This window comes from Myxocyprinus asiaticus, chromosome 29, assembly GCF_019703515.2.
Source record: "Myxocyprinus asiaticus isolate MX2 ecotype Aquarium Trade chromosome 29, UBuf_Myxa_2, whole genome shotgun sequence".
NCBI classification, from domain to species: Eukaryota; Metazoa; Chordata; class Actinopteri; order Cypriniformes; family Catostomidae; genus Myxocyprinus; species Myxocyprinus asiaticus.
The window spans coordinates 25,407,984-25,435,261 of record NC_059372.1 but is presented as its reverse complement, the minus strand read 5'-3'; the positions used below and the strand labels follow the sequence as shown (position 1 = coordinate 25,435,261).

General features: G+C 39.1%; 1 protein-coding gene across 1 annotated transcript in view; it reads right to left on the bottom strand.

Annotated features, from left to right (window-relative positions):
- Positions 1–5,077: 5,077 nt before the first annotated feature.
- LOC127419707 (multiple epidermal growth factor-like domains protein 6) overlaps positions 5,078–27,278 on the bottom strand; it is a 39,412-nt gene continuing 17,211 nt past the window's right edge. Inside the window, exon 4 of the mRNA XM_051661352.1 lies at positions 5,078–5,202. Coding sequence (XP_051517312.1) covers positions 5,195–5,202 — 8 coding nt within the window. The 3' untranslated portion in view covers positions 5,078–5,194. The remainder of the gene's footprint in view (positions 5,203–27,278) is intronic.

Sequence of the window (27,278 nt, the reverse complement as noted above, 5' to 3'; positions counted from 1 at the left end):
CCTCAAATAACTTTTCTTTTCTTAGAAAACCATATGCCATACACCCTGGTGCTTTAAAGAATGCAGAAGTCAATGAGTTGATCTGTAGAACTTATAATGTAACATCAATAACCTTTTTTTATCTCCAAAGAACCATACAACCAACTCAAGAACCCAATTCAGCAAAAAATATTCTTGGTTAGAGAGGGTTAGCAATATTTTTAACATTGTAGTTTATCCCATTTTTCTTGTTTCATTCTATTGTAATAAAACAAAATGTAGGTCATGCAGTTAGATATCAAATACTTTATCTTAATCAATGATGAAAAGTTATAGGTCAGTCATCCAAAAAAGGGAGCAAGCTAGAAGAATGCTCTTAACTACACTGCCTTTCTCTCCCCTTTCCTTTTGTCTAGTCTCTAGCCATATAATTGCAATATTCATACGCTTCTATGTGCTGTGCAAACACACACGGGCACATGTATACAAACCAATATGCTGTTGTTGACACTGAGCAAGTCAGCACAGATTCTTCAGTGTGAAGAACAGACTGGTGTGTTTGAGAATTATAGCACAAACAATGCTGTTTAGACCAAGTTCCTCTCCATCTCTCAACTGGAAGGGTTTACAAACATTTCTCTCCTCTTTTTTTTAAAACTGGGCAGTAGTGCTCTTCAGTTTACAACAAGCACATAAACTATGAGAGATCAGATATTTGTATATGTTTGTGAGCCCATTCATGCATGTAGTAAAGTGGATGCTTGGTGGGCATACTATAAAATATCCATCTGAGAGAAATCAAAATCTTTAACATTTAACTCTAATTCTACTTTTAATTCTAGTTTGATTACTCAGTGTGACATGAATATAAACACTTTATACTAAAAAATGTACTGTTTTTGTCAACGGAAATAATATCTCTAGGCAAAACACATCATTCAAAAATGTATTCTCTCAACCCACGTTATTTTCCAGCTTTCACTTGACAAATCCCATTGAATTTGGAATTAAATGCTATAACTCTGGCCGTATTTGGAGACTGAAACTATACTCACCCTGTAGAAGTGAGCCCAAGGGATCGAAGCCTTTCCAGGTAGCCTGACTGAAAATCAGTGCACTTCCACCTTCCAAATATCCAATCCAACAACAATACTCTGTCAATCACGTCCTGAGTTACCATGTTCTTGATCTATCTCAGTGACGCAAATCTTTAGATAAAGAACTGAAGATGTCAAAACAATCTAGACAAGGCTGCTATCACTTATTGCAGCACCGTAAAGATTAGAGGGGGAAAAAATGACAAAGGCTCCAGACAGGATAATATTTTATACAATTGTGAACGTAATACCTGACTGATGAAAATTAAGTATATGTAGAATTTCCAAGCTGAGTCACATTATCTTTAATAACTAACAAAATATAGAAAGAAGCAGGATACAATCATGACAACTCATTTTAATCAAACTCTCACTTTGGAAATTTGGGAACATGTGAAGGAATCGAGGCATACACTTTCGGATGGACTGCAGAGCAAAGATGCAAGCGAGATCCCAAAGTTGGGCTACATATTCAGGCCTTGTTGTGCTTGGGTTCTTTGTCCTAATAATTATTTCCTCAAAGCTGTATATTTGATTTGAGAGAGCACTGCAGGGGAAAAGGAAAGCAACCAGTTTTTATTTAAAATAAACAGAATGCATGCAAAGCCACATCCATCAAAGGAACTTGGCAGCCACTCCTCTGAAGGACAAGAGTCATACATGTACAGTAGGTCTTTGTTTAAAGAATGTAATTCAGTTTCCTGGCACTGAAAGAATAAAATCAGGGATCAACAAAAAGGATGGCCAATGGCCAGTGTGAGAGAGTTTCGGGCCAGTTTACAAAACTGTAACTTGCCCTATCGGGCCAGAGCTGTCACATTTACTGATCATGTGCCTTGCAAACTTAAACATTTGGTTTTCTGTGATGTATTGAACATTGTTGTTGTGAATTCTGCTGATTTAATTGTGTAATCAAGGAAAAGTTATCTATAGCTGGCTGATATAGATTTGCTGAAAATGCGAGGATGATTTGTTAAAGTCTTGGATGCATCAGTTAGAATAAAATGATAAATCACTGTATGCCATCATTTTCCAGATAAATTTTTTTTTGTTATTGTAACTGTATTTCTTCCAGCTATTATTGCAAATGAAATAATTATTTGTAGTACATTAACCTTTCCTTGCAAAAAAAAAAAAAAAAAAAAAATGCTAAAAGATATTTTTCAAGACAAAATTTAATTAAACTTTTTTTTTTTTGCAGAAAAAGTATTTTTTGTGGTGGGGCCAGGAAAAAATTGGCAGGGCAAGTACAATCTGATTTACAGGCCCAACTGGGCCAGCTGAAAAAAAAAAAAAAAAAAAAAAAAACAATCCATATTGTTGAGCTGTGAAAATAAATTTAGTACAATGTGATTTATAGTATTATGCAGTAGCTTCAGGATCTTTCTGTATCAATTTCAAAGTGAGCACATCAAGGTGAAGTTGGCAATTGGGGATGTATTTTTAACCTTTAACTTGCACTTCCCTTTTCTACAATCCCTCTTAGATAATGGCAAAGGCACCACATTTTGGATTAAGCAGACTGATAACAGATAACTGAGATACTGATGAGGGTGAGGGAAAGCACACTTCGGATAACCATGAACAGATGGAAGGTTTTGTCTTTATAGTCTACTGGGCAGGGAGAACAAAGAGCTCAGCATCTTACGACTACAGCATGCAAACTGTGAAAGTCATTTCTGACATCCGGATAGGGTGTGAAATTATAGCTATCATGCAGTGGACCTCCCGAGTCTCTTGATGGCCCTGACATACTGCCCTAAGCAGGATATTTGCTCCTTTATTTTGGCTCAAAGTCAGGGTCCACCCTGAGACGAAATTACCATCCACACCTGCAACAGCATCACAAGGGGACATTTCCACCTCACTTCAAAATGAATAATGGAGAGTGCTTCAGGAAGAATTATTCAATACATTCTGGAATAGATATAAATTTGCTTGTGTGAAATTTCAGCATCAGAGCTGTTTTAGAGCATTTAATGCAGAGATGGAACAATGAGTTTGATTGTAAGACACCAAAGGCGCAACCGCTGGGGGCCAGCCTCAGCTCTCCCATCCCATAAATCTCTAGCTTTGAGTTGCCCTTGGCAGGAACCTTGCTCTTAAAGGGGCTTGACCCATTATGGTGCATTGAAAAAAATTCTGTAATTTTAAAAGACTGTAAAACAGTAAAAAAAAAAAAAAAAAAAAAAAAAAAAAAAAAAAAGAATTAATTGGTTAACGGTAGTACCTCAAAATACATGGTAAAACAATTAATTTAACAAGACAATACATTTAATTTTACAGCAAAATGTTGTAAAAAGTGTTTTTAGATGTAAAAAGTATTAAGAGAGTGCATGTAAATTATTGTTAAAATTACGGTAAAAAACAATAACCAGGCATTCCCAGAATTCCCAGCGTAACCATCACATTTTATGGGAATAGTTATGATTCTTCTTATTTTTAATATCAGTTATGTTCTGTGTTATTTTATGTAGTTTAGTTAATGTTTATTGCATAATTTTTATTTCACATGTTACCCAGATGGTGTTTAGTGTTTGTGTGACTGACACTGAGCACTGTCTCTACATGTTTATTGGTCATTGCTCTCCGGAAGGGCCACTATTGACTAATTTTATGTCATCATGTGCCTTTCTGCAATTACTACAGCGATTAACAATACATTATAAAGTGAAAAGCAGATTTTTATAGCTCCATAATGTTAGTGTATCAAGTTTATATCATTTTATAATATAAACGGTAAATGAACCGTAAAAAAATACAGGCATCAAAATGCATCCCATAAAGCCTGAAACATGGTTACCATATTTTGTATGGTAAATGTTTGGCAAACACAGCTTCCGGTAAAATCCCTTTTTTTTTTTTTTTTTTTTTTTAACAGTGTATAACATTTAGCTGGATCAGATCCATGAGCTACACAGCATGGCTGAATATGAACTCTCTAGCAAAACTCTTCATTGCAGCCAGATCATCATCTGCATGGGAGAAAGGATGAGGGAGAGACAGTTGGTAAGAATTGTCAATAATGACTTAAATTTCAGTCATTTTCACACAAAACTATCACATGGCTTTAGAAGACTTGGAATATCGTAAAATGTAAAATTTAGACTGTCATAGCAAACTTTTGCATTTTGCTCCAAGAGGGCATCATACACCCACCTCATCACAGCACTGATTTGAATAGTATAATTCATATATGTGATAACCACACTCCATAAGTAATTATGATTTTCCAGCATTATTTTCATTTAGGCATTCATGGTATACACACACTGAGCACTTTTAGGAACACTATGGTCCTAATAAAGTGCCCCACGTGGTCTTCTGCTATTGTAGCCCATCCGCCTCAAAGTTCGACATGTTGTGCATTATGAGATGTTATTCTGCTCACTACAATTGTACAGAGTTACTGTAGCCTTTCGGTCAGCTTGAATCAGTCTGGCCATTCTCCGATGACCTCTCAACAACAAGGCATTTCCATCCACAGACCTGCCGCTCACTGGATGTTTTTTGTTTTTGGCACCATTCTGAGTAAACACTAGAGACTGTTGTGTGTGAAAAATCCCAGGAGATCAGCAGTTACAGAAATACTCAAACCAGCCCATCTGGCACCAACAATCATGCCACGGTCAAAATCACGGAGATCATATTTTTTCCCCATTCTGATGGTTGATGTGAACATTTACTGAAGCTCCTGACCCAGCTGACATAATAGCATGAATAAATAGGTGTACAGATGTTCTTAATAAAGTGCTCAGTGTGTGTACATTTATCAGTATGTGCGTTTGATAGTGCCATGCTCTACCATTCTTTTGCTACAGGAACCCCATTTTGGTGCTATAATAGTAGATGTCGTCATTTAATAGTCACTCAACTTGCTTATCTTTAAGAAAACAAACACAAAATGAAAAGGCATCCCTCTTAACAGAAAAAGAGCTTCATGTAGTATGATGTTCCTAAAAACAAAACAAAAAGTAGCCTAAATGGATAGAGAGGATGTCCTGGTGAGGAGACAGCAAGGGGAGAAACCGATGATCCCTGTAATGGTGGTGTACTGTGCTGGCAACATTAAAGGTGCATCTCTTTTGAGAAGCAGTAGCTCTATCCAGAGACTGACACTAGGAAACTGGACACAAAAATAAAGGACATAATTAACCAAAAGTATGTATATGTAAATGTGTTGCTCACTCTCACAAAATTTATTTTTAATGAATGTCTTAGAGAAATCTGCAAATGAATTAAAGGGATAGTTCACCAAAAAATGAAAATCCTCACATTGTTTCTAACCAGTATGACTTTCTTCCGTGGAACACAAAAGGAGATGTTATGCAGTGTTAGTCACAGTCACTGTTCACTTCCATTGCATCCTTTTTCCATACCAAGGATGTCATTCTGCCTAGCATCTTCATTTGTATTCCAAGGAATAAAGCAAGTCTTACAGGTTTGGAACAATGTGAATAAATGACAGAACTTTCATTTTTGGGTGAACTATACCTTAAATATCTTGATGTAGCTTTAGGACCCAGCCTCGTCTGAGATAAAGACCGTGGAAGCTTCTGTTTTGTGATTCTGGGGGCACATTTAAATGCACTAATCAAGCCTGACACTGGATATCCTGTTTGTTTGCATGCTATGAATGAAACCAGATTGTTGCCAGTGGGACAATCACTATCCTTCCAGTCCCTAAACATCCTAGAGATCCTTCCTTCCAATGAGTACAACGGATCCTTGCATTTTAAGATGAATGATGCGATCTAAGTTATGAATGTGTGCCTGGGGAGTTCCTATACTACAATATTGATTCCAGGCAATTGGCTTTTAAGCACGTTTATTTACTGAAAATAAATAGTTTTTTTTATAAATATACATTATACACAGACACACACACCCTCCCCCCTTATATACCTAGGATCAGGGTTGGGAAGGTTACTTTTAAAAAGTAACCCTCCACAGATTACATGCTGTAAAATTTTATTTGTAACATTACATTACTCAAGGTCAGTAACGTAATCTAAATACTTTACTTCAGCACTGGTAAATTCTCACTTATTGAGACTATAAACATGTAAATAAAAGTAACAAATATACTTCACTGTAAAAATACAGTCTATGAAAAAAGCCAAAATATCTTATGCAGTTTTTGTGACTCATTTATCTTGGTTTAAGTTTATATAAAAAAATATTTAAATTCTCATTTAGAACAACATTTTTGCAGTACATCTTTGCCCTAATATCAAAAGGTCTTACTAGATCAAATACATTTTCTTCACAGAATTCATTATAAAATATAATCACGCCTGGTAACAGATGCATGTAAAAGGTAAGAAATAGCATTTTAGCTTAGCATAAAGCTAAATGTTTACATGACAATTTACACGTTTTCACTGCTCCAAACTTCAAAACCCCACAGAGTGTACAAAATTACACCCTTTTCTGATCGCATGTGGATTCAGTACATAGAATGAGGCAAAAACATTATTTGTAGCTTTCTATACGATGTTAATGGTTAGCATTTCTTGTAATACCCTGACCACATAAAAACATTGACATGGCATGTAATTGCATTTACTGGATTTGTTTCATCTGTCAAAGTGTTTTGTTAAGCTGTAGAAACACAATGTAGCTCCTCTATTAATCTCCCAATTTATATGGATAAATGATTTCCAACTGAATAGACTACATATAATAAAACAAATTTCAGAAGGCAAAGTAATCTCTTCAGTAATCAAAATACTTTTTTAATAACTGTATTCTGATTACCAACTATTTAAATTGTAACTGTAGTAGCATAGTTACTAATATTTTGTATTTTAATACGTAATCCCGTTACATGTATTCCATTACTCCCCAACCCTGCCTTGGATATTCCAAAAGAGAACACATGAATTAAAAAAAAAAACAAAAAAAAAACAAAGCTTATTAGTGGGCTCCTCATGCAATGTCTAATTACTTAGGCAATGTCCACACTAATCATCTTTGTTTGAAAACATCTATGTTTTGGCCTTCCGTCCACAATGAGGCTATGTTCATATTAATCCGGATTCATTTGAAACCGGTATTTTCGAAATGCTCTCCATCTATTCTGCAGTTTAAGCATTTTTAAATTGATCCACTTGGAAGAGCGTTTTCAAAAAGCTCAGTTTTCGCTGTCAAAAATGCCATCTCAGTGCGGACAGAAAGCCAAAACAAAAGATGCATTTTCAAATGAAAACTTAGACATGTTTAGACATGGCCCGAGATGGTGTTGTTGACAGCCTCTTCACGTTGTAGTGTGGACAGGGTAAACGGAGATTTCTGAAAACTATGACGCATTTATAGTCATGTGATACAGTCATGTGGTCCATTCAACCCCCCCCCCAAAAAAAAAAAAAAAAAACAAAAACTTGCAGCCCATGATGTAGGGGCATTGTGTCTCCTATTCACTTTGATAGTGTTGTTAAAGACAAATGTTACCCTGTACAACAGTCACATTTCATTCCTTAAAATTCCTCAGAATTGCTGTCTGGCAGTGATGGAACACAAGGAAAATTGCCTTTCAGACCACACATGGAACAGCAATTTTTTGCATGTGCAGTAAGGGGATTTAAGAGTTTACATGCATTTTAGTGTGGACAAGCAACTTTTGGAAAAACGCTTGAAAATGGCAGTGTAGGCAGAGAGCGTTTTGAGAAAAAATAAAAATGATGTTTTGACATGTGTCTGGATTTGTGGACGTAGCCTTAAAGACCCCATGAAATTGACTGCAGAGTGTTTTTCCCCCTGTGCTAAAATATTTCCTATTAAAACAGAACATGGACATATCAAATGGCTTTAGTTAATTACAGGCAGTGCTGGGTAGATTACTTCTGAATTGCTGTCTGGTACAGATTACAAATTAGAGGACTAGTAACAATCTCTTGAATTATATTTTTAAAGTAATCAAACATTATTGCTTTGACTACTTCTGACCTAATTCTTGTTTATTTAAAAAAAAGATGATAATAATGCAAAAGCTCATTCATGTATATTTGAAGCAGAATACAAAAGCAATTGACAAAACTAAACTTTACTGCACTAATGCAATCGGTTCTGCATTTATGTGTGGATTACCAGCTAGTGGCAATACCAAAACTGTTTTTGCCTGATTAATAATATATAAAAATCATGTAATTCATAAAAAGTAACTGATTACAAGTATTTTAAGTGTATCTAAATGTAATTAGAAGTATTTTATTTTTGTAATTGATTATGTAATCCAGATTGCATGTAATCTGATCCTGCCCAGCACTGGTTACAACTGAAAAGGTAAGCATAATTGGACAAAACTATCGTAGGTGCAATCTATCATCAATATTTATAAATTGAGGAAAGACAGGAATTTTAAATTAGCAAATTGTCAGGAATACTCAAAGATGGCATTGAACCCAACAGCAGGAGTTTATTGCAACACAAACCCAAACCAACAGGTGAGTGGTAATTGAATGGATTGTTTCAGATGTGTAGAAAGGAGCAGTGGAGAAGGACTGAGTTAATTCTGGATATTGATATTCTTAAGGTGGCAAACATACAACTGGGTGCTTACATACGAGGGGATCGCTGGAGGGCCAGATAAGTGAGTCTGTATACTTTATCAAGACCAGACAATGACTGAAAGGAGAATGGGGTTTAAGTAGAGGAGCTGATTGACACAGTGATGAGAGGCAGGTGCAGGTGATCAGTAATCAGAAGAGAGAGAGGGTTGAGTGAATGTGGCAGGAGGGTCAGATGGATCTGTGACACAAATCTGCTAAAATATTTATCAGTTTATCAATTATCATTTATATAATAACTTGTTGTTGTAGGACTGTACTAGCAAGGCTTCAAATCTAACACATGCAAAACTCAAAATTTTGATTTCATGTGGTCATCTAGAGAGGGTTAAATCATTCTAATCCTTCAAGTCCTATACTGCTAGACAGCAGATGACATATTTTTCACTGATTTGCCACACTATCAGTCAGCCTCACATGCAAGGCATTTTTTTCTTGCTGAAAGGTTCAGGGCTGCTGTCACAATTTAGCTACCTCATCATGACACCCTATAAAACTAGGTGAGGGGGGAAATGGTACTTATAAACTTCTCTATCAGCAACATCAAACATTTTGTTTTTAGTTTCAGAGTTATATGTGAGATAAAATTGGCAATGTTTAAAACAAATATGTATTTCTATGTTTTTGTAGGCTATTTATCTATACTTTAGTTTACAAGAATAAATCGAGAAATTAAATCAACACTGACTGGATCACTGGTGCTTTACAAAAAAAAAAAAAAATGGAAAAAAGAGGAAAAAGATGCACACAATGAGAAACAACTAAACAAACAAACAAACAAAAACATGCACCCCTGTGTGATGACATCCCCAAGTTACTTTGTATATTTAATTGTGCTTGCTAATGCAAGCATTACTATTGATATTGCTCATTCTTACAGAATTTTGATTGTCTGTTGTAAATTGACCATTAATTTAAGTTGTAATCTATATTTGATGTTGACTACTTAAAATAATTTCTTAATTCTTTTACAAGTCTTTTTAAATATAAAATTTTTAGGTGTTGATTTAGGTCTTCTTGGGTGGAAACATTTACACATACTAACATAAAAATAACATAAGCCTGTGACTTTGGTGTGGACTGCTTTACTCTTACTATCTGCTTTACTCACTAATTGTCTCCATTTGTGTATCAATGTCCTCGCTCCATATTGAGATGATGTTCAAAATAAATCATAAGAATATACCAGTTTGTGCAGTGGTTTCTATTAAAGGGAGCTGATTAGACTTAATGAGATCTTAATCTAGTAATATAACACCAATAGTGGGTTTGGCTAGTTCAATGAATACTTAAAAAAAAAAAAAAAAACAGGCTTACGATAAATCATGCTTGTGAAAATGTAATGAAGATCTAAGAGTGATCTTAGAAAGAATTGCACAACAACATCCTAAACAAAATGGAACATTCCTTATATGTGCCCTTTAAAAATGGTAGATGGCATTGCCTTTGACTAAAGATCAAGTCAAGGCTATTTCATAGTGAAATTAAGATATCGGGTATAACAGTAAGAATGATATCCTAATAAACTCATACAAAAATTCTTCCAAACTCTTACACTGTTATTTAATATGAGATTTTATATTTTGGATTCCCATATAGAAAAACTCTAATTAATCAAGTCTAGGTAAAAACAGCAATTCTTCACTAATCATAAAAATGTTCATGTGAGATTTTTCCCCCTCTGATAAATCTCTCATGCAAAAAAGTCTCCTTATCTCCACAAGTTTTAACCGAGTTGCAATGCACCAGAAAGTATCAAGATATATGGAGGCTTCACATAGGCAGAAAGGGTTGCCATATATTCTAACTTAAGGTTTATTGAACAGCTTACCAGCTAAATGATCTAAAAGGTGATAGGTGTAATTTTGAAAAAAAAAAAACTGTTCATATACCAACTTAATATGCAAATAAAACTTTAAGCAAACCATTCATTGGTTTCTTTCCCCACAAAATAAAAACACTGCTGCAGTTTGAAAATAATATTTTTGCAACTCTATTTGGTCATGCTATCACAGGGCCATAACCACCATATACACTGAGAAGGATATGCCCACCCCAATATTCAGAATACTGGTCAAATAATATGGGCTTTCCGATGACCAATTCTTAAAGTTTTACATTTGATATTTATAATCTTTAATATTTGGAAAAAATCCTTGTGCTGGCAGCACATAAATTACACACTTCACCTTAAAAGATTTCTTTACTGGTCAGAAGCCAGTAAACTGCTTGATGTATCAAACCTAATGTAAAACTTTTCTAAAGAGATGGGTTCATGATTAGTACATTTTTAAAAACGTTAAGATTGCAATATGCATAGTAAGCAGGATGTCAACACATCACAAACCAAGCTGCCTATGGGCTAGAGATATATTTCACATAAACATTCACATAAACGCATCACATCCTGTTGCCAAACCGAAATAGCCACCAGCCTACCTGATGTTTGGAATACACTCATTAAAGAGCATATGAAGTAACATGATACACAGTGGCATATAATTACATTCATATGTATGTATTTCCAGAACAATCATAGTAAATCAGTCAAGCAGAAATTCCTGTTTTACAAGCCCTTGCAGTTCCTGTCCTTCTGGTCCTTAAATGTCCCTCCAAGGCATCTATCACAGGGAGACTACAGGAGGAAAAAAATAATCACCCATACTGCAGTGCAGCATTACTCAAAGCTGTGTAACTCTGCCCTGCATGGTTGTAATGTAGCTGCCATATAAATAGGTCCCTATAGACTCTCCATGCTGAAATAGCAAAGTGTGTGGTATGAGCGATTATGTTCAAGACAAGAAAGCGCATAATTTTAGTTCAAATAAACAGCATTTTTGCTCAAAAGTATGATAATGAAAGCTGTTATTATAAATAAATTATTATAAGCTGTAAGATCCTGATTTTATTGGACCAGGCATTTGAAAAGCATAAAAAGACTTATGCCTGGCTCTACTTATGATTTCAGAATAATTTTGTGTCATTTGTAACAATTTGTGGCATCCAACAAAATGTTAGGGATATTGTCTAACATTTATCTAAGAATGTGAGCATGACCAGTGTCTTGTATCAGAGGTTCAGCTATATGTCAATTGCTGAAGTATTTTCTCCTTTTTATAACTCATTTTGTCACTGAATTGTCTGGAGACCAAAAACAAAAAAAAACAAAAAAAAAAAAGAAACTGCCTGGATGACAAAAAACACACGGTTTCTGGGTGATATTTGATTGAAAAAAAGGGGGAAATCTGAGAACAGGCAAATTACAATATTAAATTATCCTTAAAGGGATAGTTCACCCAAAAATTCTCTCATCATATACTCACCTTCATGCCATCCCAAATGTGGATGACTTTGTTTCTTCTACTGAACACAAACTAAGATTCTTAGAAGAATATCTTAGCTCTGTTCGTCCATACCATGCCAGTTAATGGTGACTAGAACTTTGAAGCTCCTAAAAGTAGATAAAGTCAGCATAAAAAGTAATCCATATGACTCCAGTAGTTTAATCAATGTCTTCCAAAGTGATCCAGTTGGTTTTAGGTGAGAACAGACCAAAATGTAACTCTTGAATGTAACTTTTTCACTGTACATCTTGCCATTGCAGTCTCTAGGCACGATTACAATTACGGTTACAATTCCTAGTCATTGCCGCATGCGCAGAACGCTAGATGGCGCTATAGGAAGTGTAATTGAGCTTGAAATCATGACCGCCAATGAGATTGCTGTCAAGATTTATAGATAAAAAGGAGTATTATTTTGGTCTGTTGTCACCCAAAACCGATTGGATTGCTTCAGAAGACATGGATTAAACCTTGTCTTATGGCTTACTTTTATGCTGCCTTTTTCTACTTTTTGGAACTTCAAAGTTTTGGCCACCATTCACTTGATTTTAGGAGATATTCTCCTAAAAATCTTTGTGTTCTGCAGAAGAAAGAAAGTCATACACATCTGAGATGGTATGAGGGTGAGTAAATGATGAGAGAATTTTCATTTTTGGGTGACCAACCCTTTAAAGGTAAAGTTCGTAATGTTTTATGATAAAATACTCTATTCCAAGCATAATATGCAAAGACAACTCTAAGTAAACTATTTGTGAGAGGTTACATGACACCATGTGAAGAGCAGACGTGTAAACGATGAGCTCTGGGCACTTTGCTAGTTTTTAATGATTTTTATGTCATAAACCGGTGAGATTCGGTACACTCTGCTACATATCTGTTCTTTGAAGTCAACATGGCAAAAAATTAAAAATCCTCGGGCTCTGGAGATATTAAAAGACACTTACATGCTCAAGCTGGTGCTTCAGACGGGCCCGCAGACCAGGGACTCAATTTGGACGGTGTGGCGGGAGAAATCCAACACCAACTGCCGAGCATGTCTGTGATGCTGACGAAAGTCTTAGAGGATCTTGTTGTCATACGTCGATCGATTACTGTGATGAAAACTAAATTCTCTGAGTTGGTTACAAGAATCAGGGAAGTTGAGAGACAGATCGATTATCTGGAGTCATCGGAAAGGGAATTAGCTGCTAATCCGCTAGCGACCAAAGTAGATTTGCAGTGCGTTTGGGAAAAACTGGAGGATTTGGAGAATCGTAGCTGGCGAAATAACATCTGAATTGTTGGAATTCCTGAGCATGAAGAAGGCCAAGATATGGTGAAATTCCTAGACCAGCTCTTCCTGAGTCTGCTTTACATAACAGGCCATAAGCTGGAAATCGAGCGAACTCACAGAGTCCTGGCTCGGAGGGGGACAAAGCAGGAAAGCTTTTGGCTAGATATATAAAGCAGAGAGCGTCTTTTTCTACCATTCCCTCAGTGAAATCTGCTGGTGGTGAAATTTTTACCTCAGCCACTGATATTAATAATGCTTTTACAGAATTCTATCTTGATCTTTATAATTCCACGTCTTCATCTACTGATGAAGATATTAGAAACTTTGTGGAACCATTAGATCTCCCTAAACTGACGACTGAGCAAAAAAACTCTGTTGATTCTGAGATAACCTTGGAGGAGCTTGACGAGGTAATTAAGGCCCTGCCTTCAGGCAAGGCTTCAGGGCCAGATGGCTTTGCTGCTGAATGTTTTAGATCTTATGCTACAGAACTGGCTCCACTTTTGTTAGAAGTTTATACAGAATCATTAAAGAATGGAAAGCTTCTGTCAACCATGACACAAGCCCAGATCAGTCTGATTCTTAAAAAGGACAAAGATCCAAGCGAGTGTAAGAGTTACCGTCCAATTTCCGTGATCCAGCTAGACGTAAAAATTTTGTCAAAAATTCTGGCTAACCGATTTAGTAAAGTTATGACATCTCTTATACATATAGATCAGGTGGGGTTTATTCGGGGCCGTAGCTCTTCTGATAACATTAGGCATTTTATCAATATAACGTGGTTAGTGGTGAATGAGCAGACTCCGGTCGCTGCCATCTCACTTGAGCATTTGATATGGTAGAATGGGATTATCTTTTTAAGATTTTGGAAATATACGGGTTCGGGAATACTTTTATTGAATGGATTAAGTTATTTTATAGACACCCGGTAGCGGTGGATTAATTTCAGATTATTTTACTCTGGAGAGGGGCACACGGCAGGGTTGCCCTCTTTCCCCATTATTGTTCTGTCTTGCCCTGGAACCATTAGCAGCTGCGACAAGAAAGGAGGATGATTTTCCAGGGGTAATGGCCAGAGGTCTGGCGCATAAGCTTCTGCTTTACGCATATTATATTTTACTATTCATCTCCGACCCCACTAGATCTATGCTTTACCTCCACAGAATTATTAAATCCTTTTCTACGTTCTCAGGTTACAGAGTCAATTGGTCTAAATCCGAAGCTTTGGCTCTGACAGCGTACTGCCCAGTAACTGATTTTCAGCCAGGGGCCTTCCAGTGGCCCAAGCAGGGCATTAAGTATTTGGGCATTTTATTCCCAGCCAATTTGTGTGATTTAGTTAGAGTTAATTTCGACCCTTTAATAAAAAGTTTTTCGAATGATGTGAGTAGGTGGGCTTCATTACATTTATCTATGATTGGGAAGGTTAATGTTATTAAAATGAATTGTATTCCAAAATTCAACTACCTGCTACAGTCTCTCCATGTAGATGTCCCCCTCTCTTATTTCAAGCAATTTGACAGCATAGTGAAGTCCTTTATTTGGAATGGTAAACATCCTAGATTACATTTCAACAAGTTACATAGGCCAATTGACAAAGGTGGGCTAGGCCTACCCAAGATTTTGTTTTATTATTATGCATTTGGTCTCAGACATTTGGCTCATTGGTCTCTTCCACTTGAGAGAGCCCCTCCCTGGTTTTGTATTGAACAGGAAGTCCTTGCCCCTATTACACCATTGTAAAGCCTTTCTATCAAACTAATCGGAGAAGTTAAGTCACACTCCGTCTTCTCACATTTGCACATGGTTTGTACAAAAGTGTCCAGAGTGTTTAATTCAGACATTTATTTAAATGTTGCCTCAAGCATATGGCTGAACCCTAAATTACATATACTTTCTGTTGGTCAGAGTGGATTGTGAGGGGGGTTACTACACTCGGTGGCCTGTATGAGAGTGGAGTGTTGAGATCTTTTGAGAATTTGGTTCATCATTTTGTGATTCCCAGATCTCAGTTTTATAGGTATTTACAGCTGCGCCACATGCTCTGTATTGTTTTTGGGAGTAGCACACACCCCCCTAAAGCAGCAGATACTTTGGGAGTGGTGATTACTGCTTTTGGAAAAGGTCATGAGGCATCAGTGTATTACTCCCTGCTAATTCAGAGTCTGGGGGATGGAGCCTTGACTTCTCTCAAGAGAGTATGGGAAAAAGATTTGAATTTGGTATTGGAGGAGGGAGTGTGGACTAGGATTCTAAAAAATGTCAAGTCTGCATCTAGAGATGCAAGGGTTCGCCTTATGCAGTTTAAGATTTTACATAGACTTTATTGGACCACCTCTAGATTATATAGGCTTGGTCTTAAAGACACACCCACCTGCTGGCAATGCCAATCAGAAGTTGGAGACACATCCCATGTCTTTTGGGGGTGTGTTAAGATCCAAGATTTTTGGTTGAATGTTCAGAGTTATTTGTGTGACGTTTTGGGCACTCAAATTTTACTTTTCCCCAGACTTTGTATTTTTGGCGATGGGGCGGTCATAAATTTGGGGGACAAATATATACAAAATTGGGTTCTGACTAGTATTATGATTGGCAGACAAATTATTTTAAGGGGTTGGAAGTCGGACGGAGCACCACCATTTCCGGAGTGGTGTGCCGAGATGGGGAGGGTGGCAGCTTTTGAGGAGATGGCAGGTAGAAGGCTGGGGTTTGGGGACTTGTTTTTCTAAAAGTGGGGTAGGTATTTGGTGGTTTTGGGGGACTCTCGGAGAAGGGATGAGGAGAGAGAAGTTTAATTTAATTATGCATGTTTATTAAGTAAACTATTCGTAGGATGATTTCCCCCAAATACTGTTCAGCGCAAAGTGTAAACACAAAACATTGCTCTGTTTCTTTAAGTGTCTTGAACAAATTGACACCGAAATTTTGTCTCAACCAATGGCATGAGTTTGGGACAGAACTACCCGTTTGTTTGAGCAAAATGTAAAAAAAAAAAAATCTAAATTTGCTCAACAAAGTAAAAGTTTTTTTTTTGTTTATTTTTTATTACTGGCCAGTCACCAAAGTTCTGCCCACAGGCAATCATCAATTGCTTCATCCTCCTCTGTACCCACATGCCCTTTGAACTCAGCCACACAGATCCGTTATTTTAAGAAAACAGCTGTTTGCTGAAGGAAACACTAGCCTAGTTCAAATTGATACTGCTTCTGTTGCCTTTTTCAGTCGCTGACTTAAAAGACAAAACACCAAAAGCAATTCACACATCTGAGATTCAATGAGTTTTCAGGAAATTAAAGGGTTAGTTCACACAAAAATGAAAATTCTCTCATAATTTACTCACTCTCATGCCATCACAGATGTATATGACTTTCTTTCTTCATCAGAACACATTTGAAGAAAAATAGAAAACTATCTTAGCTCAGTAGGTCCTTAAAATGCAAGTGGATGGTGATCCAACCTTTGAAGCTCCAAAAAGAACAGACAGTCAGCATAAACATCATCCATACGTCTCCACTGGTTAAATTAATGTGTTCTAAAGCGAAAAAGATCAATATTTAAGAACTTTTTAACTATAAATCATCGCTTCCATTCAGCAGCAGTATGCTCGTGTGACATAATCGTGTTGGCATGTTCACATGAGAACAGAGGTACATGTTACACACTCGGAAGAGAGGTGCTTTTTACAACTGAGTAGGAGGAACGCTGTACAGAAGCTTTGTTGGTTTTATCTGTTTGTTTACTCACAAAGGGGAGAGAAAAACGTGAGATTACATTCAGAACATGCCAACGTGGATACGTCATATGAGACTGTGTGAACTCAGCGATGATTTACAGTGACGTTTATGCTGACTGTCTGTTCTTTTTGGAGCTTCAAATGTTAGATCAACATCCACTTGCATTTTAAGGACCTACTGAGTTATGATATTTTTCGATTTTTCTTCAAATGTGTTCTGATGAAGAAAATCATACACACCTGCGATGGCATGAGGGTGAGTAAATTATTGAGTGAACTATCCCTTTGAGCTTTCATCGGTTTAATGACCAAAAAATACCACACCAAGGCATGTTTGGCTCTAACCAAAGTGGTATCCTTAGGTATACTTAGACTTTATAATATAATTCTCCTCAAATTATCTCCTTGTCAGCACTCTGTCCTGATCTATCTAAAATTTTAGAGTTGGAGCTGCCACTGAAAGTGGTAAATAAGGAGGCATATTGAAGTGGTTCAGAAAGCCTGGCCAATGGCCACCACTCTTATGCATGACAGGCTGCCTACAAGATGTTTGCGTTGCTTCTGATAGAGCGCTAATCACTGACAAAGTAAAGAACTCCCACAAAAAGTAAACTGTGGCTTCATAAAAGAAATAAGGCAAAGGGTCTGTTCAATTGTAATGCAAAAGTGTACAAAAGCACTGCTCTTTATACTGTGTAGTGTGTCTTGAGAGATTAGTCTCAGTTTATACATGGCTTCTGTGGTTGCTTGCTCACGCAGAATGCTCATCCAGGTGTTGGTATATACAAAACGTGCTCTTTGACATAGAATGCTTGCTTCAGTACAGTCATGAAAGAGTGTACTCAATGGTCAGCTGGTGCAAAGTCTTGTAACCTCTTGTTTTCTCAAATCTGTATGAGTGATTAGGTTTAAATCAGAAGTTAGAAAGTTGATCTGGGTGCACCACCACTAGTAAAAGTTTATTTTTTAAACAGTTTGCAGGTCCAGGCATTACCACCCAAGAAACAGCTCTCTTAAAGAGTCAAAGATTTTAGTTCAGGAATGTGCATCACTAAAGGGTTCATTAATAATATTTAAGATGATTGGGACAGTAATTATGAGGGAGTTGGAGTCATTTGAGGCTTCCTGACAATTTTAAGTACAGTATGTAAGTATTTATACTACCATCAGTTTTACATTAGCCACTGAAAAGAGAAAACCCATCATGTCATGCTTGTCCATTGAAAAAGAGATTCATTGTCTTTTCTGTACATCTGCCTATAATGACGTCCTTTGAGGGCACCATATCAAAAGTACACCAGGCAATTCTGCCAAGACTAAATATGACACGGCTCACTTTAAATGCAATTCTTTACACCTAAAAGAGCAAAGTGCACTGGGGACCACACATTAGCTTGTTAATCTATGTTGTATCTGTGTGCTCATGTTGTATCATATCAAAGCGTTTGAGCTTGAACTGGTTACACTCAGAGACTCAAAGAAAATGGATGAAAACATGAAAGAATTAAATTACTGCTATGACTTTCCATTCATCCCCTTGCAAAGCAAGCATTCATTTTGCATTGGATTCACAGCTCAAAGTCATGGAGTGAGTATTTTCTCATGGTCAATGTTTGGGAAATTGTAAAATAGCCATACAGCATGTATTCATACAAGTATGATGAGAATTAAGAGTCTAACATTTAGCTTACAGTCTAAACTCTGGCTACCTCTCCAATTTACTTTAACTGTTGTAATATTTTGTGGATCTGCATTGTGGAAGAGCTTCCACTCTCTGTTTTACTTTTTCTACAATCTTCTGCTGTCTATCCGTTTGGTTTTAGGAAACTTTTTCCAGAGAAAATGGCTTGTAAATGAGTCTCCAGAGTTCCATTCAGATTTCATGTTACAGTGAATATTACTCCCCACAGAGCTCTTTTGGATCAGGTCAGAGTACATATTTGACTACAGTTCAGGTGAATCCTTTGAAAACATAAAGTGTGGAGCAAAAAGTGGGTGCTGGTCAAAGATACCCTCCCTTAATATAAAAGTGTGGTTAATTCAGCTAATTCGCTTCAGTCATGAAATCCATTCCTTGTCTGTGCTTTATCAAAACAATTTTCATGTTTTCAAATTATTTATTATAGCATTCTAACTATAAATAAGTTTAGATTAAATAAGTGACTGCTACAATGGGGCTTAAACAAGTGATTAAGATAATTTATTGAAACTGTGGTTCAAGTCAAAAATTGTGCTTTTAAGTGTTTCTTAAAACGCTGGTTACGAATGTAATTGTGGAAGATCATCAGAGGCAGTACTGAAAGCACTACTGGAAAACTCATCAAAACATGATGTGTCTTTAGCTATAACACCCCCTGAGCATGTCAGCTTGATCTCTAGATCATTCTCGTGAATTCTGAGTGACCAGAGACTCTGGTGGTTTTCCACTCAGTTAGAACTACAGAACCACAGTTACATTCATAATAGGGTTGTAAAAAAATATTGTTCGATATGACGCTCACGATTCAATACCATATATATCGTACACTACATAAACAAACACATTATAGCGTAATTAAAGCCAAGCAGTGCAACACTGAGAGCTGCGAAACAATCTCCTCCGCGGTGAGGGGGCACTGAGCGCTCACAGGAAAAACAGAGCAACATATCTAAAGTACATATGTGAGAAGATCGATGGCAAACGGCAAGTAGATTGTAGCGTTATAGCTTGTCGAATTTGCCAAAAAATGGTGTCATGTCCCAGTGCTACAGTACATCAATATTTTATTTACGCTGATATCACCACACAAATCGGTGGATTTGCAAGGCAGAAACAGCAGCAGCAAAATTACATTTAACATCCAGCCTCTCCTAGATGTCAAACAGAGCACGACACTGAGCAAGATGCTCATAAGTAACAAAAACAAGCTTATTAAAAAATCTGACAACGTAAGAAACCCGTGATTACATGACACTTATTATTCTCTGCTTTTGACATTGAAATGTAAAGGGGTATGAGCACAACACTTGCGCACATGTTATATGCTGGTAATAATGGGAGTCACGTGATGCCATGCGAGGTTCAGACGTGTGAACGGCGAGCTCTGCGCACTTTGCTAGTTTTAATACTTTTTATGTCATAAACCGGTGAGATTCGATACACCCTGATCCTTTACTGTTCTAGGAAGAAAATATGTAAAAGAATTCAAAATCCTCTGGCTCTGGAGACATTAAAAGACAGTTACATGCTCAAGCTGACACCCCTCCGGAGGCCTTGAGCCAGGGAGTCGATTTGGCCAAAGAAGTGAGGGAAATTTGGCGAGAATTGTTGAACTTGTCGGCAATGCTGACGAAGATCGTTGCTGATTTGGAGGATCTTTCTGTAATACATTGATCGATCACTGCCATGGAGACATTGGTGTAGGTGCTACTGGTTGTTTAAATCAGTTTTACTATCAGAAATAATCAATAATTAATTGTTATTAATTATAGAATAATTAAATAACAATTAAATAATAATTAAATAGAATTTAACTCATTAAATTCTATTCTCGGGGCACCACTCTTTGAAAAGAGAAATATGATAGCAAGTTACTGATTGAGTCTCACAAAAACAAAATCTACCCTGTAGGTTGAGTATCTTAATTGTTAATCAAAATAATCAAAAAGGGGAAAAACTAGTTAAATTATTGCTATACAAATCTAATAGTAATCTAGTTACAGTTAGTTTCTAACACCAATAAAATAACAGTACTCTGTGGTAACTTGGGAGTTCTTGACGTGGCAGAGGTTGGTTTCAACACAATATTCAAACAAAAACAAACAGGAGTACTTATTATAATATAACAAGATTTATTGTAATCAAGCAGTAGTGAACACAGCCAATACTATCTGAATTTAATCCAAAAATAAATCAAGGAAATCCTAAACTAACAGTGGAGCTATATGCTAGTGTGTGTGTGTGTGTGTGTGTGTATATGAGTGTGTGTGTGTGTGTATGTGTGTGTGTCCAGATGCGGTAACAAAGGAATCAAAATGGAGGATCAGGTTCAAAATGGAGGGTTAGGTCCAAAATGGAGCTGATACCACGTGAGGGTGGAAATGAGCGGACACGCAAAGGAACTGACGAAACAGGCGGGAGAATTTGGTTCACCAGCCTGAGTCGAACATAAACCACGGCGCCGCTCACTCAATGAATATCAGTGAGAGAGAGAGAGAATGAGAGCGAGAGAGAGAGGAAAAGTGCATGCAATTTAGTTAAGGGTAACCGCTCTTAACAGCGGGACTGAATTACTAGTTCAGATCACTCAACAAAACAAACGTAACCCCAAAAGAAAACTAAATACAAATCTCCCAACTCGAAACAACAAACAGCGAGCAGAGTTTAACATACAAATATACTCAAAACATCAGCATTTAGAATCAAAAATACGATTTAGTTTCACCAGAAAAATCACAGTTTCTAAACTAAATCTGCCCAGATATCAAGCCTTACTTGGGAAATCCTGTGTGATTTCAGTAGGGTTGTCCGTTGGAATTCCTGTTGCATTGAGCGGTCAGGAGAAACGGTCTGGATGGTCCCTTGTCTTACGCTTGTCAGCGAAAAGACGCGTCTCTGCTTTAGTCTTCGGATCCAGCGATGGAGAAGAATGCAGAAGGTAGCCAACGTTGAATGAAAAAGAGGGAGAAGGGAAACTGGTCGCCTTTCCGTTTTTCAAAATAAATTCACTTTTGCTTTACAATGAAACTGAACCGGTTGTTATAAGTATACTATAAGACTTGAACAAAGCTAAGTTAATCTTACTCTACCGTGGCCAAATGGTGAGGTTAGAAAACCGTGGTCTCTTTGTTCTCAGTCCAAAACGGAGGGAAACTCCTTCAGTACGTGCACAGTACAGATGTCCCTTAACAGCCAGCCAGAGCTTAGCACAGAGCGGCCGAACTACATCTGTCCACTGGTTTTATTGACAAGATGACATCATCGGTCATAGGCCGCTTTCGACCAATGGGGTTTGAGACTGGGTCCATGGGCGGGACTTCGCATCCAGTTGTGAATTTGTGAAGGATCCTGGGAAACTGAGTTCAATGTCTCTCCTTTGATTATAGAACAAAGGCCCATGCGGTCTCTGCTGCCATTTTGAGTGGGCCAAGGCTCTACATTGGTTACAAGAATGGGGGATGTCGAGAAACGGATCGATTATCTGGAGTCATCGGAGAGGGAATTAGCTGCTGATCCGCTAGCGACCAAGGTGGATTTGGAGCGTGTCTGGGAGAAATTGGACAATTTGGAGAATCGTAACCGGCATCTGAATTGTTGGAATTCCTGAGGACGAAGAAGGTCGGGATATGGTGAAATTCCTGGATGGGCTCTTTCCGAGTCTGCTCGACATAACAGGCCATAAGCTGGAAATCGAGCGAGCTCACAGGTTTCCGGCTCGGCGATCCACTGAGGGAGACAGGCCCCAAACAATTCTGGCCAAATTTCTGAGATCATCTGATAAAGATCTTGTGTTACGCGAGGCAAGGAGTAAAGGAAGACTTTCTTGGAAGAACCACAGCATTTTCTTGTTCCCACACTTTGCGAATTCAACAAGAGAGAAATGTGATCGATTCAAGGAATGCAAGAAACTCTTACATCAATGGAAGGTCGCTTTTGGACTGATGTTCCCAGCCAAATTGAGAATAGATGCTAAGGATGACCGCAAAATGTTTAAATGTCTCCAGCAAGATATGTCTTTCATAAAGTCAATGGACTGAGTAAGTTATTTTGTGGTACTCACGTTGCAGCTTAGTGGACCGACTCACTGAACATTCACTTGACCGTCCGAGGAAACTGAGTGCCTTTTTTGTTTCTTTTTGTGGTGGTTCCACCTAGCGGCTGGAGTTTGTTTTGTGTAGTATCACTCCTTTGGGACAGTGTTGTGGATGATTCTGCACATTCTTTGTGCTTATGCCTCCTATTGGTTGGAGTTTGTTTTGTGGAGTATTTCTTGCAGGACATTGGAGTGATAGGGTCATTTGTTGCACTCATGTAGCAGTCGAATGGGCCAGCTCACTGAACATTCGTTTGACTGTCCTAGGAAACTGAACAGCGGCTGGAGTTTGTTTTCTGGAGGAACACACCTTCGGAACAGTTATGTGGATGAATCTACACATTCTTTGTGTTTATTCCGCCTATTGGCTGGAGTTAGTTTTATAGATTATCTTCTGTTGTGTAATTGTCTCACAAAATTTTTATAGAAACACCGGACTTGAGCAATCCAATGGCAAAGCTGTCACGGGGGCTCTCGTAGGTGTACATGGACTGTTTGAGTTTAGAGGGATGGACGCCAGTTGCCGCTGTCGTGTGTGGGGTTAATGCGCACATTTTTCTTTTTTCTTTTTGTTTGGTTTGGGGGGAAGTTTGGGGTTTGATTGTTGCACTAATGTTGGAATGTGGTCATTATAATTTTATTTTTGACACACAATCTATTTTTTCTAATATGTCAAAATGTCAGATGTTAATATGAGTGGATTGTCTCTCTCCACGTGGAATGTGAATGGGTTGGGGCACCCCATAAAAATAAGGAAGGTTATTTCTCTTGTTAAATGTAAGAAATATGATATAGTGTTTCTTCAAGAAACGCATCTTTCCCCACAGGAAGCTGAACATTTTGGGACATATTTTCTTTAGTGCTGGCTCAAGTAAGAGCAGGGGAGTCATTACACTGATAAGTAAGCATCTACAATTCAAATGTCTCAAATAGATTAAAGATAAATTAGGAAGAGTCATTATTGTTTTAGCAGAAATTCAGGGGCAAATTTTGATTTTGGCTAATATTTACGCACCTAACGCTGATGATCAGGGCTTTTTTTATAGATCTTGAAGGGATGTTGCAAGCCACTGGCACCCCTCATGATATAAAATTGGGAGGAGATTTTAATCAATTGATGGACTCAGTCCTTGATCATAGTGAAGCAAAAGTGTGTAAGCCCCCTAGAGCAACATTGACACTTCACAGGATGTGTAAAAATCTTGGTCTTACAGATATTTGGAGACTTTTGAACACATCTGGTAGGGACTATAAATTGTTTTCATCAGTCCATAAGATTTATTCTGGAATAGATTTTTTATATATATCTAAGTCTCTCATTTCATCTGTTGTTGATTTCCCAATTGGAAACATCTTAGTCTCAGATCATGCCCTGGTGAGTTTAGAGGTGTTGTCACATACAGAGAAAAAGAAATCATATAGTTGGTGCTTTAATGTATCCCTTTTACAAAATCCTGAATTCCAACAAATGTTAAAGGCTGAAATCAATGTTTATATGGAGACCAACTGGTCCTCAGTGTCCTCTGTGGCCATGGCTTGGGAGGCACTTAAGGCGGTTCTTAGGGGTCAGATCATACAGTATGCCTCATTCACCAAAACATCCAAAGCACGAGAACTCGTGGAGTTGGAAGGGAATATTAAAAGTGCAGAGGCAGAGCTGAAGCGCCGAATGTCGTCTGATGGCCTCATCTTGATCTCTGTAGTTCCACGTCTTCGTCTACTGATGAAGATATTAGAAAATTTGTGGGCAACATGGGTTTATTTAATAAAAAATGGGGCAATTATTTGGACTTTTTGGAGGGCTCTCGGGGGGAGACAGTGGAGGGAGATAGAAAATGTTAAATGTGTGTGTGCATTTGTCATGATTCAACGTTGTGTTGCCTTGTGTTTATCCTCTGTCTTCTGTTTTCCCTGGACTAAACTTCCCAAAATGCACTGCCCTCATCTCTGTCAGCTGTTCCCAATTGTTCTCACCTGTGTTCCATTCCCTCATTAGTCCTTCTGTATATAATGCCCTGATTTCTGCTCAGTCTTCGTCAGTTGTTGTGTTTTCTCCTGTTCGTGTATCGGTTCCCATCGTGGATGTAACGTTTGTTTTATTTCCTAGTTCCTAGTTCTGCCTTGTTCCAGTGTTTACTGTGTTTTTTGTACTTTGCTTTATTTTCTATTAAACTTTAGCTGCATTTAGATCCAGCTCTCGTGACTTCCTTCCAAATGTTACAGAACAACTGACCAAATGGATCTAGCGGCTGTGTTTGTCCAGTTGAGCCGGGAGGATTTACCCATAAGGGGATACTCCCATCGTTTCAGCGCCACTGCCAGATTCACTGGATTTTCTGATTCCCACCTTAAGTCAATTTACCGGATCGGTCTAACAGCTCACCGGTGGAGGGAATTGCTGGAGACGGGAGACTACACGTGGGAGGAATACATGAAATTGACACTAGAAACACTGGCTTCAGAGGATCCTCCTCTCCCTACCCCAATCCCGGCTACCAAGCCTTTTACGCCTGAGTCTGCTCCATGCCATGTCACAGCTATGCCTGAGTCTGCTCCATGCCATGTCACAGCTACACATGAGTCTGCTCCACACCATGTCACAGCCAAGTCTGAGTCTGCTCCACGTCAGGTCACAGCCAAGTCTGAGTCTGCTCCACGCCAGGTCATAGCCAAGTCTGAGTCTGCTCCATGCCCGGTCACAGCCAAGTCTAAGTCTGCTCCACGCCATGTCACAGCCCAGCCTTCCACGGCTCCTTGCTCCAAGCCTCCCGCGACCCCTGTCTCCAAGCCTCTGCAGCCCCTGTCTCCAAGCCTCCAGTGGCCCCTGTCTCCAAGCCTCCTGTGGCCCCTGTCTCCAAGCCTTCCACGACTCCTGTCTCCAAGTTGAATGATCCCCCACTGAGGTCAGTGCGTAGGGCCATGACCACCCTTCCGTACAAACAATCAGTTCCCATGCCTGCCACGGCCAATGAGCCAATGCCCATGCTTGCCACGGCCAACGAGCCAATGCCCACGCCTGTCACGGCCAACGAGCTTGAAGCCTTGTCCGTCCCAGAGCCAGCATTGCCAGCCTCGTCTGTCCCAGAGCCAGCTTTGCCAACTTTGGCCATAAGGAGGAGGAGGAGAAGAAAGGCTTCTATTTCCAAGTCTCTGCCCATGTTCGTGACTACAGAGGTCGTTCCTGAGTCTCTGCCAGTGTTCACGACCACGGAGTTCGTTACCAAGTCTCTGCCCATGTTCACGACCACAGAGGTCGTTCCCGAATCTCTGACCATGCTTACGACCACAGAGGTCATTCCCGAGTCTCTGCCAGTGTTCACAACCACAGAGGTCGTTCCCAAGTCTCTTCCCATGTTTGCGACCACAGAGGTTGTTTCCCAGTCTTCAAGGACTCTTTGTCTCGAGCCTGCCACGGCTCTGCCTTCTACGGCTTCGCCCCTCGAGCCTCCTACGGCTTTGGCCCTCGAGCCTCCCACGGCTCCACCTGCCACGGCTTCACCCCTCGAGCCTCCTACGGCTCTGCCTTCCATGGCTCCAGTCTCTAGTCTGTGGCCACCTCCCAGGCCTTCTGACCTATCTCAACCCTGTGGTCACCACCCAGGCCTCCTGACCCTGTTTCAGCCCTGTGGCCACCAACCAGGCCTCCTGATCCAGTCCCTACCCTGAGGTGGTCTCCTGGGTCTCCTAGCCATCCACCTGATCTGCTCTGGTCTCCTGGGTCTCCTGGCCGTCTGCCTGATCTGCTCTGGTCATCTAGGTCTCCTGGCTGTCTGCCTGATCTGCTCTGGTCTCCTTGGTCTCATGGCCGTCCGCCTGATCTGCCTTGGTCTCCTTGGTCTCCTAGCCGTCTGCCTGATCTGCTCTGGTCTCCTGGGTCCCCTGGCCGTCTGCCTGATCTGCTCTGGTCTCCTGGGTCTCCTGGTCATCCGCCTGATCTGCTCTGGTCTCCTGGGTCTCCTGGCCGTCCGCCTGATCTGCTCTGGTCTCCTGGGTCTCCTGGCCGTCCGCCTGATCTGCTCTGGTCTCCTTGGTCTCATGGCTGTCCGCCTGATCTGCTCTGGTCTCCTGGGTTTCATGGCTGTCCGCCTGATCTGCTCTGGTCTTCTGGGTCTCCTGGCCATCCGCCTGATCTGCTCTGGTCTCCTTGGTCTCATGGCCGCTCACCTGATCTGCCCTGGTCTCCTTGTTCTCCTGGCCATCCGCCTGATCTGCTCTGGTCTCCTGGGTCCCCTGGACATCTGCCTGATCTGCTCTGGTCCCATCGTGGATGTAACGTTTGTTTTATTTCCTAGTTCTGCCTTGTATCAGTGTTTACTGTGTGTTTTTTGTACTTTGCTTTATTTTCTATTAAACTTTAGCTGCATCTAGATCCAGCTCTCATGACTTCCTTCCAAATGTTATAGCATTCTTATTGTTTTTTTGGGGGGGGGGTTTCTAAATACTTTCTGTTGATTTATTGTATATTTATGTGTCATTATTAATTTATTATCAGACC